This window comes from Lycorma delicatula, chromosome 5 (assembly GCF_047948215.1).
Source record: "Lycorma delicatula isolate Av1 chromosome 5, ASM4794821v1, whole genome shotgun sequence".
Classification (NCBI taxonomy): domain Eukaryota; kingdom Metazoa; phylum Arthropoda; class Insecta; order Hemiptera; family Fulgoridae; genus Lycorma; species Lycorma delicatula.
Window position 1 is genome coordinate 175,104,985 of NC_134459.1, and position 19,958 is coordinate 175,124,942.

The following is a 19,958-nucleotide window of genomic DNA, read 5'->3' on the forward strand; positions in this document are numbered from 1 at the left end:
ATTCTTTGCACTTTTTCCATGCAGCCTTACCACATTGCACGCAATGAATTTGGGTAGTGCTAGTTTCAAGAAAATGTTGCCTTCCATAGTACTGGACTTCAGTAACACTTGAAAAAATACTTTTGTACTTGGTCGCCCTGCTGTTGGTCGATCTATCGAGTACGTTCCAAGGTATGACCGTGAAACTATTCTGGTAAAAGTCAACAGGTCCAGATTGTTTTCTACCCCTTCATTGTCCAGTACTGCTTTTTGCTTCTCATTTTTATTCAATAGCAGTTGACATTTTCATCCAGTCTATCAACTTCATGCATGCAACTGTTATAATAAAATACACAGGATGGTATAGGTACATATTTTCTTTTTCATTACATTACTCCATCATTTTGTACAGCCTACAGAAGAGACATCCCTCATCAGTGATGCTACTGTAACAATATTGTTATTGTAGTATTGAACTACAGTTTCACCGTCTGTAACCTGGTGATAACTGCCACAAACTTCTTTTTTGCATAATTTTACATCAGGGAGGGGGCTTTTTCTATTCTGTTGAGACGCAAAGTTCCAGTTAGATTATGGCTTTTCTGTTGCGATGAATTTCAGACATAGTGAAGTAAAGTAATTGTCAAAAAACAAACTTTATTTCTTATCATCATCGAGTCTGGAGACTAGGTCCATAACAGCACCTCCAACGCCTAGTTCTGGAATCGTGTTTCCAGTTGCTGCTTCCTGATAAAATTCCCCTTGAATAATATGCCCTAGTCTTGTACAAAGTGACCAAATCTGTTCAAGATTTGGTCACTTTGTACAAGAGACTTTGTACAGTTTGCGTTCAGCAAACTGAATAGGTTTCCCGTGCAGATGTCTACCAAAATAAGGCACCATAGACTCATCCACAGATACGTAGGCAGCTTCAGGAAAGAAATTCAGCCATCGCTCATTTACCATACTCCATATATATTTTCCCAAAACTGTCATCTCCATTTAAATTTGAATTGCCATAAAAATATATATATCCAAAGAGTTCTTCAAAGCGATTACGAGGCATTGCTTCAGATGCAGCTTCATTATGCACATCCACCAGCTCCCAATACATCCTTCTACGTGATTGAACATTATAATCCTAAGTAAACAAGATAACTATAAAAAGCCTTAAATTACTTCTTGATAATTTAAAATCTGATTACCCTTTTCTACAGCAAATTGAACTGAATATTGAACAATTTTATCAATTACTTCACGATCGAAAAACTTATAGAACAAATGCGTTAGGGAGTAATCGCTGTTCAAGAAATCTGCACAAGTGGAACTCCATATGAAATTTATCTTCAATGTTACAGTTTTTCCATTGTCTATAAAAGAATTATATGTATTTGTTTTTATTCTGTTGGAAAAATTTTCTTTGCAATCTTTGTACATGAAGTAACTGAAGATGAATATGTAGTAGGTTTTGGGGAATCATTATTATCGGTAGGTACACGAGATTGAAAATCAAAGTCATCTTCCATCATTTCTTCTTTCTATTACGCTACCATCAGGAATTGTTTTGCCAACTAATTCAGCACCAGTTTGAAGTTGATTGATATCTCTGCCTGGTTCATCCTCATCATCACTGTCTTTATTACTCTGAAAGTAGTTTTCTTTGGGTTCTATGTAAACAGTAGCATCAAATATATCATCTTCCAGTCTACTCACAATCTCTTCCAATGTCAATCTAAAGAAAATAATGACCCAAAAGTGTTAAAATATTTATGTCTATCAACAAAGCTCTGTCGACAAATGTACATTCAAGTTTAACTTGCCAACAAAAATAAAAAACCATATAATTTTCACTAAAAATTATATAAAGGTAATAAATAATATTCTTAAAAGCATCATGAAAAAAAATTCAGTTAAAAATGCATAAATAGACAAAAATAGTTACTTACATATATTTGCCTGCCATGACGTGAAATGCGCAAGACTGATTAAGCAAAGATCACATACACAGTTTGCCATATGCAGAAAATGTTCTTAGTGATATAATGAAAAGAGGTACCAACCTACAATATGACATCATACTGCTATTTTATAATACATTTATTTGAAAGAAATAAAAATTAGGACATGTAGACAAAAGTCAACAGCCGACGAGTCAACGACAAAGTCAACGAATTAATTTGTATATTTACGATTATTACACTCATTCTTCATACAACAATTCTCAAATATTATCATCTATTACTTCTTTAGGTTAAAAATTTAAGCGATTCCGACTAATGAAAACTATGACGTAAAATATAAAATAAAACTTATATAAAATGCACAGTTTTCTGCAGTCACAATAAATTAAAAAAATTAAATTCCTAAATAAGAAAAAAATCTTTGCTTTTTAGCCCTGGATAGTAAAATTTTGATTAAAAATCAATCTCAAGGAAAAAGATCATTAATATTAAAAACAAAAATACGTTTCTTCTTACCAGTGTTTTAGCATTTTCAGTTTTCTCTTTCGGTTTTAACTGTTTATTCTCAAGCATCCTGCAATAAACAAAATTAAAAGATAAGATATAATTTACATATCAAAATTATATTTTATGTTATAAAATTACTCGGATTAACTTTGCAAACCGATCGTATTGTTAAAATTATGATGGCATAATATATTTTAATTAATCGTAATCAATAAGTATAATTTAATAAAATTAAATTTTTCGGAATTGTACTTTCTTAACAATCATAACTTCTTTAGCTAATATCTTTTTGTAAATGTTTTGGTTCGCTTTACTCATTATAAAGATTAACAGTGTCTACATGTATTAAAAATATATACTTTTTTAGATATAAAAATAATTATACAAAATTTAATAATTTTTACTTTTTTGATTATCGTGATTACTATAAACAGACCGATTTTTATAACTGAAAAAACCGAATGATTTTATAAAATAAAAACAATAATCTGATAAAAGTCATCCGAGATTTCAGCTATCATTTTCTGTAAGACATCTACAGCGATAGTGTCCAAGAATTACATGTCTAAATATCTTTGAGATCAATTTGAAGAAATTATCAATATACTTAAAATATTAGCTTAATACCTTTAGTCATTAACTTACTTGGAAAAATACTCAGCTTCTACAACATATTTTTAATGCTGACTTCATTCTTTGGTTGACCCAAAGTCAAATAAAATCATAAGCCAACATAAAAAGCCCATAAAAAATCGTAACAAAAATAGGTTAACGAAAAAATAAATTAACGAGGGCTTCTAAGCACCCTAAGAACCTCTCTAACTTGATGCCAGAATAACTGAGATCTTAAGAACCATAAAAACAAATTTTACAAATTCCAAAAAAAGAACCTTCTGAGGTGGGAACTCAATAGCAAAACATTTGCTACTAGACAATTCCAATCCTTAATAATGACTAATCCGACTGTCTGATTGTTGTAATGAAGTGAAAACCAAAATAAAATTCAGACTTTTTACAAAATATAAACTGGCTATCAGAAAATAAGCGATACAAAAACTCAAAAGTTGTAAAAGAACTGATAAAATATATTAAAAAAAGAAGATAAATAATTTTAAGGTAATAAATTCAGTCTTAAATAAAATTTGTACCATTTCCCGTGCAATGACTTTTTTACCATTAAATGCAAAACAAAACCTTCAATAAAAATTTAGAGAAACAAATGAATATGTTCTTCAACACAAACATTTGTCGGGCAATGTGGGCAGATCATTTCTACTTTTAAGAAGAAAAGTAGAAATGATACTCATTTTATTCTTAAAAGAAGAAAAATAGAAATGATCTGCCCACATTTTACACTGTAGAAACTATTAAGTATTGTGAATCAGTATAAGCAAACAAAGCAGAGACATCTGACTAAATGGTACGTAAAAGAAGTGATGGTTCAACACTGCTGTACAGAATCTGCCGCTACCTACCAAACGCTTTTCTACTCTTATCTGACAGCAAACCCTTCCTTCATCACTCCATCTATCACCTCTCAAAAGGAACAATACATCCATCTACTCGAAAACCAAACAGTAATGAGACTTTGTGCTTTGACTGTGGTCATGTCACTCTAGTGTAGCCTTCCTACTACAGTTTTTAAAATAATTTTTCATCTTATTTATTATAACAAAACTATCAGGATTAGTAGCAAATACATCTAATATGATGTGTTCATATAAGAATGCATACGTACAGTGCAAATACTAAATATTAAAAATGTACCGCTTTTCTAAAGTTATGACAAACACTCAGATTAAAAACAGTAATAACTCCTTATATTAACATTAATGTTGTAGCAAGACCGGTTTTAGCAAAACTTTTATCGGGTAACGGAGATTTTGTTTCATCTAGCTACCGTATCTAATTTTAAGGAAACATTTACCATTAAGTACACCAACATACGGTTCATTTCAAAGCTTATAAAATTTGCTCTAATTTATGTGAAGAAATCAGGGATGAAACTAGGATCGGTCGGGGCCAGCAAACAACTTGTGAGGAACGCTAAATGAGAAGTACATTAATTATGTTAAATTTCTAAGTATTAAATCAACTCCATGAATAAATTACTTAGAAGTTAGGACTATGAAATAAAAAGAATCAGACTACACAAACACAATATTTTTTTATTTCAGGTTAGCGAGTTTACATTCTCATTAGACAGTCTGAGGATTGTTTATCGTTCAGTAATTCTTCAGTCAACTTGACAATTCATTCTTTGTCCGTAATATCTTTTCAACTTATCTTCAACATTTCCACAAGCATTCGAGTTAATTTGCAACATTTTCTTTTCGATTCGTTAGTGATCTCTACGATGTAGGAAACATCTTCCCACCATCATATCGCCAACATTCTTCATTTGAATAACCTCCATTCATCAGATGAATGTTTAGATATCCATATGGTTTGTATACCTCCATAAACTACAATCCCAAATGATGTTTAGTGAGATGCGAGTGATACCTACAACGGTGTAACTATGAATATGTCATAGATGTAAATTTAAAGTATATCCCAACACAGACGGTCAATGTACTTTTCCCTCTGTGTATTAAATTTTCTTCTATGCAACTCCACTCTTCACCTTTCAATCTCTGCTTTTCTCAATTCTTCCTCTGCTCACAATCTTTCTTCTTTGGCCATTTCCCTTTCTTCATTGACAGTAGATTTTACTGTAAAAACTAATGTTTCAGTTCCTTCACAGAACTTTGAAGTAAATTGTTTTGTAAGTCAAGTATTTATTAATTCAATGGAATGTCTCTCGCATTATTTTTCGTATCCGTAATATTTAATGACAATTATTTTCATTAATGAAATAATTCTCAGTTTAACAATTGTAGGTGTTCACATTTGCATCATTACACTTTCAAAATCTAATACATTATAACAATATTTTTTACGAGAATTTTTTTCAAAAGAATTTTATCATATATCACATTAGCGTTTTTCAAAATAATTTTCTAATAAATTGTAGTTTTTTTCTTAAAAATACCTTTCCTAAATAATATCCCAGCCGATTCAAAAACTTTCAATGATTATAAATTTTTTGTCTAAATGTGTAATTCAGAACAATATATTCTTCCGATCATTAACACTATTGACGCTAAACTCAAACAAAAAGACAGCGATAATGATGATAATGACAATACACACTGAAACTCATTTGACATACACTTAGCACTAAATACAGATGAACGAAATCCTGCTTCCGTTGCAGATTGCAAACAAAGACAAAGATAATAGCAAAACACATTCAAACTCATCTGATGTAAACATGGAGAAATCTAGAGAGTAATATTAAAAACATTTTCTGAGGTATAATCTTCAAGTTATACTGCTGAGCGATTTACAAAAAATAGCAGTATGAGGACTGTTCTAGCAGATTGTTTAAGAACTTTGTGAATTTAGCATAAAAAAAAAATAAATATCAAATAAAGCATTTTCATGCGTTATTATATACATGTGCAGTTCAAAAGAAGACTTTATGAAGATTTTTACATAAAAAGCACGACTGTATAAAAAAAATTTCAAGATTGACCATAAGAAAGACCTTGATAAAAAACTTATTACCAAGAAGTAAACACGGGTTTAAAAATAATAACATTTTTCTTAACAGTTTCTACATGCCAACATGATGATTTTATATTGCACACGATTTTTAAGGTGCTCATGAATCATCACTGACGTGTGAGAAATTTGAAAGGAAAATAAAATTCTCTAACACAATCATTTATAAACACACATTACTTGGAAGAAAGAAAAACAGTGAAAAGAACCCGAGTGTGTTTAAGTGTTATATTATAATTCTTTAAGTTTTTAACTTATTTCTTATGTTAATTAATAAAATTAACTTTATTTATTTATTTAAAAAGTATTTGTACAAATGATATTTTTAAACATTGAAATAGACGAAAATTAAAATCAAATTTTAGAGTACACTAACTTTCTCAAATGATCATGAGAAATTTCATTCAGAGTTGTAGAAAATACATAAAACAGAGTTGATAGTAATACATAAAAGAGTTGTAAAATACACGAGTTCATACTATTACTTCAATAGTGTAAACTCATTTTTATCCTGCGGTAGTAAGGGAAAAAACATCATGGAAATAAAAGTAATACAAGTGATATGTAAAACCAGCCAATCTATAAAAACAAAAGAAAAAGAAAAAGCTTGTTAAGAGATATGTTTAACTGTCAAGGTAGGAACATGTCAAATCGATAATAAAAATGGGGGTTTGATCGATTAAAAATCAAATAAAAAAATAAATTTGATTAAATTCACTTGTCAGTTCTACACACAGTAAATTAAAATCATACTTCGATTCTTGAGCAAGTCTTTTTTGTCGAATAGCTTCATTTTCTTCCTCCTGTTTCTTTTTATAAGCAGCTTCGGCTCTTTTATGTTCTTCTTCCTATAGAATTGAAAAAATCTTTATCTTAAAAAGGTATTTACAAAAACATAAAACACACACATTAAAGAGATAAAGCAACGTTTTACATAAAATTCACCATTTCAAAAATTTTATTAAGAATTAACAAACACTATATTAAGCTGCATACAGCATTTCTTTCTCCTAAAAAAATTGTAACAACCAAATGGGCAACGAATGCTACATACATTATACAATAGAGTAAAAGAAAAAGTCAGAGGTAGTTCCTCTGAGGGTTCATTATATTTTTCTCTATTATAAACCTTTTCCTTTTTCATTCTTTTTTTCTTGAATAGATCCTCTTTTTAAAATATAAAGTATATATGCACATTTTTTTATAGATATTTCATAATAAATAATCACTTATAATATCAGCACCTGCTAGCTATCAGCAGCAAATTATAAATTATAAAAGTAGTATGGAGTCATTGTTTAATACATATTGCTACACTCAAACTGAATAAAATAAAATATGTTAAGGATATAATAATTAGGCTGCTTCTTGGCATGACCTTAAAAATAATCTTCAGAATTTAGAGAAACCAAAATTTCAGTTTATTAATAATCAAGAATTACAGTCACTTTTTCATCTAAATCGATATGAAAAAAATTAACATTGCATACATAAGAGGCATATTCATAAAGTACAGGCCATTTGCCAAGTACAGGCCAAGTACAGAAAATTAACAGGTGAGAAAAGGTTTTTACTTAAAGTTTCAGTTTACTACTTATCTACTTCACTCTTCCACATAATCGCCATTCAGTTCTAAGCACTTTTCGTAACGCCGCACCAGTTTCTTTAACCCCTCTGCATAGAAGTTTGCCGCCTGGGAACTGGTTGACAACAGCAGTCTTGAATTTCTTGTCATTTTCAAACTGTCCACCAAGTCGCTTTTTCAAATGCAAGATGAGGAAGTAGTCACTAGCTGCAAGGTCAGAACTATATGGTGGGTGGTCAAAAAATTCCCAACAAAACTCTCTAAATCTTCTTCTGGGTTAAGGCAGCGGTGTGAGGACGCGCATTGTTATGCCAGACGACAGTTTGCCACGTTGTCGATTTTGGATAGCACATCTCAGTTTACTGAGCATTTTGCACTACATGAAAGCTGTAATTGTTGATCCAGGTTCCATGAAATCAACCAAAATGACACCCTTTTCGTCCCAAAAATCTGTAACCAACACTTTTCGACTAGTACAGAGATCGCTTAAACTTTTTTGGTTTTGAGGAACTTGAACGGTGTTCAAGTTCTTCAAAACTTCTGAAATGAAAGGTTTCACCGACTTACTTTAGCGCCACTCATAATATTCAGCTCATAAGCATAACAAATAAACCTGTGAATTTTAACTGCAAAATTGTTTTTTTTGACATTAAAAAGCAAATTACATCTCATACTTCACACCTGATGGAATCACAAATTGTAGCGCTCATTATAACCACATGAATACAAACAACTAACTAAAAAATGACTGAACTATTGTCGTTAAGAGCTGACTATTGAATGAAATAACTGGCTATGAAGCACCATCTGTTTACATTGTGTATGTAGGTGGCAAATTCAAAACAGAACTTACTTTGAAAACAAGCCTTGTATAAAAATCCTTAACATTCATATGTAAATGTAATAAAGCACTTAACTATATAAAAACCACAGATTTTCGTAATACATACTTTTTCCTCAAGCCTGGCCAGTCGGGCAGCTTCTTCTCTCATTCTCCTTGCTTCTTGTTCCAATTTCTTTTGCTTTGCAGCAGCTTTCTTTGCAGCTGCTTCTTCTTTCTGCTGTCTTTCCTTTTCTGCAGCAACAGCTTTCATTTTTTCAGCCTTTTTCTCTTGAACAGCCCTATTGTTTGCCTGTTTTTTAAGCTGATCGGCTTCACGATTTGCTTTTACCTTCTTCAGTTTTTCTTGGAAGACTTCTTTTCTATTAAATCAACAATTAGATTATATGAAAAAACATACACCGCTTTTTTATTTATTAAGATAGATTACAAGATGAATGAAGGAAGATCGATAGTAAAAGTAAAAGAGAACTTTAATACAGAAAAGTTCACTTAGTATTAAGTGACAGATATAGGTATTAGAAATGCTTAAAAATATTTATGAGGTGTGCAGCACTTCATGATGGTGAAACGTGGATGACAAGAATATCAGATAAGAAAAGAATGTAGCAAGAGGCCTACAAAATATCGTGTTACAGATAGTTGTTTAAAATTAGGTCAGGTTAACAATTGAAAGAAAGCTTTAAAAAATTGGAGAGGAGTGCCAGAATGTTGTAAAGAAATTAACTAGGTTGGTGGCCTATATAATAAGAAATCAAGGTTATATAATAGAGGCATGTAGAAACTAAATGGTCCTTGGCACGACATAAAATTTTTCCTTTATAGATTGGTGATTTCAAAAGAACTGAAACATCCCAATATAATAAAAGAGAAACCTAGAAATAAAGAGAAACAGGTATATAGTCATCGGAGACAGTTCCTCCACCATGCTACTCTGTTTGTAGTATTCTGTCAAATAGGGGAATTTGAGCAATGTGAAGAAGTACAAGAAGCCTCACATAAGAGATGGATACAGGCTTTCCTGATGCTCTGATGGCATAAAGGAAGAGAAAAAAGTAATAGAGGGTAAAAAATGTAAAAGACAAAGACAATGATTAGCACATAACAAAATGGATTCAATTCCTAGTAAAGATAGTTTATTTTTTATATGGATTTAAATACTAGATTGTGGATAACATGTTCTTTTGGTAGCTGGGTTTCATTTACCACACATCTCGGGAATGGTAGACCTGAGACTGTACAAGACTACACTTCATTTACATTCATACATAACATCCTCTGAAGTAATAACTTATGGTGGTTCTCGAGGCTAAACAGAAAAAGAAATAGTATAAAGGGAAGGGAATGGGAAATCTGAAATACAAACATGGATGTTCATAAAAAAATAAATAAATCTGAAGTCTTGGTTGAATTTACACTGGGTTCTAAAGAAAGAACAAACATATGAAAAAAAACAGTACTTCGTTATTTTTTAAAAGTTCAATACAGGAAAGCAGATAATCATCTATTCTTTGCAAAATATAGTATTCATTTTGAAATATTCACAAACCTCTGTAATGCTTATTGAGGCTTACACTTAGTACAATATGTTAGTTTCAAAACATAAAATAAAAATATCTGTATGTAGAAAATGTATAAGCTAATGAGGAAAAGTTTATGTTATGAACTTCTATATTATGTTAAAAATTCTAGGTTAAAAGCATAGTACTTTAGTAAAGGGTATTTAGTCGCTGACCAAATTGCATTCAATTACAGATATCTGCACATGGGTGAAATTTAAGATTACCAAATTTAAAATATAAATTTTAACTACAAACCACAAAAAGTTCGTTTTGCAATGATTATGTTAAACTTCATTTTTGCGATGAAAACTAACTGCAGCGTGTTTTATTTTTTGATGAACATTTCATGTGATGGAGTGAGGAATCACCATAACTGTAGAACAAGGAGCTCAGGAAATCCACATGATCGGTGGAATTCCTCCAACTGTCTGGTGTGGTATCATGCTTAACTGAATTTTTGGAACATTTTTCTCCCCGTGAGCAGACTATTATGGACCTTGTATACTCAGACAAAAGAGATTTATGTTCTGCAGATTGAAAATATGGAAGGCCTAATTTTCCAACAGAATGGAGACTCTCCACACTACCCAAAAGTTGTGCAGACTGCAGTCAATGACAGATTTCTCAGAAGGCCACACAGGCAGAAAGGCTCCCATTGCGTAGCCAGTGTGGATATCAAAGACATTATATACCAAGGAAAAATCCAGTCATTCGATCATCTATGCCAAAGAGTACGGCAGCTGGAAAGCGATTCCTCCAGACATGCTCACCAGAGTATAGAATGAGATGGATTATCAGTTTGCTGTCTGCAGGGCTGAAAATAGTGTTCATATTGAATTACATTAAGAGGTAAAAAACTTTAGACTTTGTACTTTCATGTAATAACAACTTTGAAAAAATAACAAATAACGTAAGAAATATTAAAGAAGCTCTATCAATGAAACAAACCTATATTGTATCTGCATTAAGCTTTCACTATGAAAAACTAAAAGATAGATTTCTGACATGAAATAGTAGAAACAAATCTCTGACCTTGCCAGATATTAGATTGAACATTGGGAAGAAAAAATCAAATATATGTTGCTACGTTACATTTCAATAGATTCACACATTAACCCACCAGGTTGGTCTAATGGTAAATGCATCTTCACAAATCAACTGATTACGAAATCGAGAGTTCCAACGTTCAAATACTAGTAAAGGCAGTTACTTTTATACAGATTTGAATACTAGATTGTGGATACCAATGTTGTTTGGTGGTTGGGTTTCAATTAACCATAGATCTCAGAAATGGTCGGCCTGAAGACTACACTTCATTTATACTCATACAAATCATTCGAATTCATCCTAAAAAAATTCACCTTTAAAAAACAGATTCACACATTACATATCATTATCAGTCAAATCCACATTAATAAAGAATAAAGTAAAAAATTGAATTTTAATGCAATAAATCGAAAAAATGCATATTAAGTAAAAATAAATTGAGTAAAAAGTAAAAGAAAATTGATTTTTAATTCATGTATACCAGGTGTATAAATATGAAACGAATTTGACCATAAATGGCCCTAGCTGTCAATGTAGTTACCATCAAACGCATCATTGGCGCCATTTTCTTTCTTTGACAGCTGACAGATTTTCAACTCACAATACAAGTTTTATATGACAGCATAGTTTTAATTAGCACTTAATATGTCAAGTTTTGTACCTACAAATGACGATTTGTGAACAGCATTGATTTTTTTACCGTTTAAAGAAAACTGTTGCACAATCGCATCAAATGCTTGTCGAAGCTTACGATGAACATACTCTTGATAATCAGAGTGCTTTAAGTGGTTTAAAAAAAAAAATTCAAAAGTAGCGATTTTGACAAGAGAAATGAAGAATGTGGAAGACCACCGAAAAAGTTAGAAGACAGTGAACTGGAAGCATTGTTGGATGAGGATGATGCTCAAATGCAACAACACGTGGATCAATTAAGTGTAACACAAGAAGCCATCTCCATATGTTTGAAAGCCATGGGAAAGATCCAGAAAATGGGTAAATGGGTTCCACATGAACTGAATGAAAGCCAGCAGAAAACCAAAAAACCACTTATGAAATGCTGCTCACCAGGTACAAAAGAAAGTCATTTATCTATTGAATTGTGACAGGTGATGAAAAGTGGATATATTTCAAGAATCCTAAGCGTACAAGATCATCGGTAACTCCAGGTAAATCATCGACATCGATTTCAAGACCAAATCACTACGGAAAGAAGACAATATTCTGTGTTACATGAGATTTGAAGGGTGTGATGTATTATGAGCTGCTAAAACCTGGCAAAATCATTAATACTGAACGCTACCAACAACAAATGATCAATTTGAATCAAGCATTGCGTGAAAAACGACCAGAATATAAAAAAGGCAACATCAAGTGATTTTGCTTCATGATAAAGCATCATCACACACAGCAAGACCGATCAAGGAAATGATTGAGCTGTTCAGCTGGGAAATACTTTCGCATGCGGCTTACTCACCAGACTTGGCTCCATCAGACTACTATTTATTTGCATTGACGGGACATGTACTTGCTGAGCAGTGCTAAATTTCTTATGAAAATGTACAAAAATGTCTCAATGACTGGTTTGCCTAAAAACAGCAACATATTTTTTGGCATGGCATCCATAAATTGTCAGAGAGATGGGAAAAATATATAGCTAACAATGGAATATTTCAAATAAAATATTTTTTATTATTTTCATACATTAAATGCGTATTTTCTATACAAAATTTCCTGTTTCATATTTACCACACCTGGTATATATATATATATTTTTTTTGTAATTCTTGCGTGTTCTGTAAATTTTATATCCAGATCTGTGCACAAACCTTCAGCAGAACTGATTTATTCTATTTATAGAGGTGTATTGTGTTACATTTGAGTACCTGAATAAATTAAATACACTTATAATTCTAAATGTAATAGACTAAGTTTAATTTAAAACCATGAAGTTCTTTTTCAGATACCTGGTATAACATAGTTCAATCATTTAAACTTTAATTTTAATCCTTTAAAGAAATTGAAAACAAATATGATTTTATACCATTATTTAATAACTTATAATTAAATATACAATTTACTAGTCATTGCAGAGACTGCTGTTGTGTAAATCACATTATGAACATCAGTTCCATCTCCCATGTGAAATATATGGCCTATGCTACTCAAGCCTAAAATAAACATGTCACAAAGTAGTTTTTTCTTTTAATAATTAATTATAATTAATAACTACATTTCTGAACCAGTCCATAAATCATCTGAAAAAACTAATTATCCAAATTCACTACTACCGGTACTTAAGGGTACAATATAAACAATTATACAACAGATTAAACCTATAAATTAAACAGAAAAATTAATTTAACAAAACATTAACATACTTTCTCGCTACTTCAGCAGCCTTAGGTTTCTCAGTAGCTTTATTTCCAGCTTCAGTGTTACTTCTTAATGTTTTTACAGTATTGATTTTATCTTCCTTTGTCTTTATTGCTTTTGGTGTTGATTTTGAATTTGGTAAATCATTCTAAAAAATAAAAAGTAGCTATTTAATATTCTTACACTAATAACTTCCGTTTCACAAAAGTTTTTCTACTGTCTGTTTTGAAAGGATTCAAGATAGCCAGTAGAAAATATTAAAAAATCTAATAATAAAACCCCTTTTTGAGATACTGTACATGCTGCTGGTCCCAGTCAAAGGACACTTAAAATGAAGTGTCCTTTTAAAAAAACATAAACATTCATATTTATGTTTATTGGTTATTAGTTATTTATTCTCTTGTTACGCCAGATTGCAATCTCAGTACCATTTAATAATTTATTCAATAAATTAATCAAGTGAATTATGAAAACGATCAAATTCTTGCAACCATATAATTTATATAATCATAGAAGATTGTTATACAACCACAATATGATTTTACCAACCGAGTAATAGAACAGATGTAATGGATTTAAGCAGTTATGGCATGATATCTTCCTCAATGGATCTAAATTAAGCTAGGTAAAAAATTAGAGCATAAAATTTGTTATAATTCTTTTTTTCTGAAGTTATTATAATTAATTTCTTTAATAGCTTTATGTAGTTTTTTCTTCATTTTTATTACGTGCACATATGTGTGCCCGCACATACACACACACATACATACAAACAGAGCTAGCTCATCATTTTTGCCCTTGGCTTCTTGGCTTTTGTTGATTTCTTTGTTATTTTATGTTTACTTATTGCTTTTTTATGTTTTCTTGTTTATCTTATCAGGAAAACCTTACAACTCCTTTTGCTTGTACCTGTATATTTGACAAAATACTGATGACTTTGCGAGATAAAATATTATAAATATAAAAAATGTATTCTGTGTAGAAAAAGTTGAACCAGACTGCTTCATGTAATTTTTTTTATTATTGTTTAACATTCTAATCAGTAAGGATGCAATATTAGCTATCTAAACTTACAATTTTTTATTAAGAATCTCAAGATTATTTATTTGCTGCACACATTTTTATTTCACTTTTTTTGGGGAGAAAAAGATAGATTTACTTAAAATAATTTATACATATAAACAAATACACAAAATATTTTTTTTTAAATTATAATATTTACAGTCACAAAAAGTATTAACATAGTACATACATGTTTTTATTTCCAAACACGACATAAAAAATGTTTATTATGAATGTTTCTACTTACAAATCCATATCACTTCAATCAATATCGCTGCAGAGTATCCATAAAAAAAAGTATTGGGGTTTTAAAGTTATTTAATATTCTTTAACTTTGACTGATAGTAATGAATAAAATGAAATAGTAACTCTTATAGTTTTTTTCTTACAAGTGTTCAATGCAAACATCTTTAGTCAAACAGCATACATCCAACTGATAGGAGACTTTGTCCAATACTTTAATCAACATGTCTGGAGTAACGGAAGCGACAGCTGCTTCAATCTTGTGCCTGAAATCAGGTAGATCAGTAGATAGCGTTGCCGCATACACAGATCCTTTATATCTGAAAGGAAAAAATCAGTCAGATCGGGTGATCTGACTGATCACCTGGGTGATCTATCTTTGAAGGCCAGCATAAACAAGCTCTGTCATCGGATCCATGCTGTCCAATCCAACAATTAAGTAAAATATCATTCAACCCATCCCATATAAAATCGTGTCAGTTAGGAAGCGCCATCATTTTGTTGCTACATAAAATTCTCTCATCCATCTTCTAGTTGAGGAAAGGGCCATGCAAGTAGCATATCCAAATAAGCAACTACTTTTACGCTTGCTTCAGCAAAAATGAACGGTCTACAAACTTGTCATCGGAATATTGCAAAGAAAACATTTAATTTTGGGAAGTCTCTTTCGCATTGTAAGAGTTCATGGGGGTTTTCTAACCCCTAGACACAAACATCATTTCTGTTAACTTTTCCATTAAGATGAAATGTTGATTCATCACCAAACAAAATGCGATCAAAAAAGTCATGTTCTTCATGCTGCATGATTTCAATCGCAAAGTCAGCATGCCCGCTGTAGTCTGTAGGCTTCAATGCTTATTAACAGCTATAAATGGTGCGGAAGGATTTCCTTACTAACGTTCCATACATACATTACTAACATTCCTTACATAACATTCCAAACTAACATCATCGGTACTGCTAGTTCACGGCTGGCCTTCTAACAAATATTTTAGAAGTATAGTGGAAAGAAAAAGTTGACACATTCAACTTTTTCTTCAGGCACCTTCCTCGGTCATCTCATATTCTTCCCTTTACATAGACATCTGATCATTTCAAACTGACCATACCATCAACAAATGTGACTGTCACTTTGAGGATCATAATTAAACTCTCTGCAGAATTCACGCTGAACTACAACTACACATTTAGATTTAGAAATCTCCAAAATACACAAAGTTTTTTGTTCAGGATTCACAATCTTTGCTAGTGGTGCTGTCAAGTAGAAAGATCTAAAATCAATCTACATCCATGCACACAACTAAACTGTCCTTTTCGTATTCTAGCCTTAAATCAACATTGTACACCTCGTCCAAGAAATATTATAACAAATTAAAACCCCGATATTCTTTCTTTTTAAACTCTATAGTTTAAGTTCTGATCAAAACAGAAAATATCAACATTCAGTTTTTAAGAAAGAACAAAAGGTCATTTTACTCTTATACAAAATGTCATCTAACAAACCAGTATACTATTCCTATAATAAAATCAGTGGAATACTAACAATGAATTTAGAGAAATAATAATTTTCTGATAATCGTACTAAATAAATATAATACTGCGGAGAAAAAGATATGTACACTCAAGTTAGAAGCATTATAAAAATAATACCATCTATCAAATTTCAAAACAAATTCATCCCCTTTTAGATTATTTATGCGGCATTTGATATTAAACTTTAATATTTTATTAATTTTTTAAGATATGTTATTATGCTGTTTGATTTATAGAACCGTATTATCTTTGGATATACATGGTATACAAACACGAAACAAGGTCGGTACCTACATTGTTTTTTAATCGATGAACTTATTTAATAAAACATGAGAAGCAGCAGCAGTAGAGCCTGATTAAGCTGGATTTATTATAGTGTAAAGGGACTTCCCGTCCACTATACCCCGTTCATTTTAATCAAAAACAAACAGAATAATTTTGTAGTTATCTAGCTATTTTATCGCATTGAAAATATTACAATTTACAACGCTACATGTTCATAATTACAAAATAAAACAGCAATAAGAAGTTATTGTTCGAAGAAACTGATGTGGCTACATTTTTTGTGTCGATCAAGTATTGGATTCAACAATCACAGCGTAAAATAAACTGAAAGATGATGCAGTTTGTTTAGAAATGTGATGGATGATATTGCTTTTATAAACCCTCAAACTCGATCGCATATACTTTCTGAGCAGATAGCAGACTTACTTATCTGATAATTATTATTTCAGCAAACAGTCGGTAGCACAATTAAATTAAATGTGCAATCACCACCTACTAGGCAAAATAAGAACTCGACTTTTCAAGTACCATAAATGAAATAAAACAACACTATGCAAAAATTACCATAAATAAAAGTTAAAAAAAATATTATGCATCTTTTTACCTCAGAACTGCTAGATTCAGAAGCATTAACTTTTCTTTTATTACTCTGTGTCATTGCTCTTGTTATTCTAGAAGCTTTCATAACAACAGTTGTAGTAGTAGAAGCAGCATCAGTAGTAATCCCATCTACTTCAGGAACAGTTAAGTAATTGGAATTAAGCTGATCAGTAGTTTGAAGTTCTGATGCGGCATTTAAACTTTGGGCCACTTTATTATTCTTTTCATGTTTATCTACAACTTTATCACACAGTTCATTAGGTTCTTTACCTTTTTCAGATTCTGGTTTTACAATAAGATTTTCAAATTGTTCCATCCTCATTTTCACAAGATTATTTGCCGCTGGCCTGAAAGTGGAGAATTTATTTTAGGACAGTTGAGCTTTATGGTAAATAATATACACGGCCGAGTACAAAAAAAAAACAAAAATTAATAGTCAGAATTCTGAACCAAAAATCCTCACAAAATATGAAAATGTTTTAAGGTTTATTTTTTTCTGACTGTAATCTTGCACAACATAATTAATTGTTCATAGTTATTTATAGATAAAATATACTGCTACAATATCAACTTAAGTTCTTACAATTTTATTAATACAAGTATTGGTGAACTTAAAGATAAAAAGCGTGCAAGACAGTTGAGACTGTTAAAATATCAAAAGGACATGTAGATTACATTTTACATAATTTTTTGCACATGGAGAAGCTCTGCGTAAGGTGGGTGCCGTGTTTGCTAACACCTGAGCAAAAGTTGCAATGGAAAACTGTTTTAATTGAGAATTTGGGTATCTACAAGCAGAACCCCGTGAATTTTTATGTAGATTCATAACTCTGAATGAGACTTGGGTCAACCACTACAATCCTAAAAGTAAACAACAGTCAAAACAGTAAACAGGGACAGGTGAACCAACCCCAAAGAAGGTAAAGACAACATTCTCCACCAACAAGATTATAGCGACTATTTCTAGGATGCAAATGGGATTATCTTTATCGATTACCTTGAAAAGGGTATATAGCTATCAACGGTAAGTACTATGCAAACTTATTCCAACATTTTAACAGTGAAGTTAAAAATAAAACGACCATATCTACTGAAAAAAAAATCTTGTTTCACCATGACAATGCACCAGTAAATCCATCAGTCGTCACGATGACTAATATCAACAAACTAAAGTTCGAATTGCTTGTTCATCTGCCAAATCTAGCACCCACTAACTGATACCTGTTTCCTAACCTCAAAAAATGGCTTTGTAAACAACAATTTAAGAGCAACAAGGAAGTTATTGATGCTGTAAATGGGTATTCTGAGGTGCTCAACGAATCGCATTGTAAAAATATTGTGACTAAATTAAAGCACATGTATGAAAAATGTATTTATTAGTCTTTGTAGAGATTATATTAAAAATAAAACAAAAAAAAACCCCAGAAAATTTGGTTTTCCTTATTAAGCCAGAAACTTATCAGCCCACCCTCATATTATGGCAGTTTAAAAAAATGGACATTTTAAAAAGGATGCAACCCCTTTGTTTGACGACGTGAATTTATTACAAAAATATTAATGTTAATAAAGTACTTATACAACAATATTCAAGTTACCCTTTACAATAAATGTTCAAACCGATTTCCTGTGATCCTGATGCAGGTTCATACACATTTCATAACACTTGCAGCCACTTTTCATAATATTCGTTCAGTAATGTTTGAAATCTCACTTTCAATGTTAGCCTTCAATTCTCGCCAAGCGTATGAAGATTGATTTTAAAAACTACAATTTTTAAATATCCTTATAGGAAAAATTCTGCTAGTGTAAGGTCTGGGGATCTTGGAGGCCATAACCTTTTGATATCAAACGATGGCCAAAAAATTCCTGTAACATCGTTTCATTAGTGGTTCAACACATTGCATTATACTGCTGGAACCGACAATCTCGTTCGTGTAAATCTAACATGGCAATAAACCGTTCGATTAAGTCACAATAAACCAGACCATCTACAGATTTGTTAAAAATAAAGGCCCTATTACACGATGCCAGGAGATCGCACACCAAACACCAATTTTACATGCGTGTAATGGTCATTCATGAAACACAACAAAATTTTCAGCGCTCCATAATCAGGAGTTTTGGCTGTTAATGTAGCCATTCAAGTGAAACCGTACCTTGTCGCTGAAATAAACGCGATCCAAAATATATCAATACCATTGTTATCAACAGAACGAAGCCGATGTCAATACTGTAAACATTTTCCACGGTCTACTTCTTTCAGTTCTTGAATGACATCGATGCAATAAGCATGCGACTGTAGTTTTTTAGTAGCCCTGAAAGCTATAGATAGTAAAAGCCCAGTCTGTGAACAAAACTTTCTGAGCGACTTTCTTGGTGAGCAAGTCAAATATTCTTTCACATCCTCCAGAACTCCTGCTGTTAAAAGCGATGAAATACCTTCGATCATGTACACTTCCAATCCCACAAAATTTATTAAACATGACATTGTAAAACGCAACACATCAGCCGATGTGAAGCAAGTGAAGAAGGCCAAACTCTCCAAAAAAGATGCCGCTTTTGTACAAAAAATAATAAATGTAAAGATTACTATCTTTACATTTATTATTTTTTTGCAAGATGTATAAAGATTTCCCCGGATTGGGTTTTGAATGTTTAGAACCGTATCGTGCAAACTTTTTATAAAATTAAAAATATGCATACAAGAAACCATTTTTCATAAAGGCAATTCTGTTTACTTAGAATATTCTATAAGTTCTTTTTTGCGAGTT

The 19,958-nt window shown here is 31.5% G+C and overlaps 1 protein-coding gene across 1 annotated transcript in view; it reads right to left on the reverse strand.

Annotated features, from left to right (window-relative positions):
- LOC142325604 (uncharacterized) overlaps positions 1-19,958 on the reverse strand; it is a 55,311-nt gene that overhangs the window by 14,997 nt on the left and 20,356 nt on the right. The window contains exons 6-10 of the mRNA XM_075367550.1: positions 17,192-17,534; positions 13,470-13,612; positions 8,592-8,844; positions 6,810-6,904; positions 2,457-2,514 (exon numbers count right to left, since the gene is read on the reverse strand). Of these exons, the coding sequence (XP_075223665.1) occupies positions 2,457-2,514; positions 6,810-6,904; positions 8,592-8,844; positions 13,470-13,612; positions 17,192-17,534 (892 nt within the window). The remainder of the gene's footprint in view (positions 1-2,456; positions 2,515-6,809; positions 6,905-8,591; positions 8,845-13,469; positions 13,613-17,191; positions 17,535-19,958) is intronic.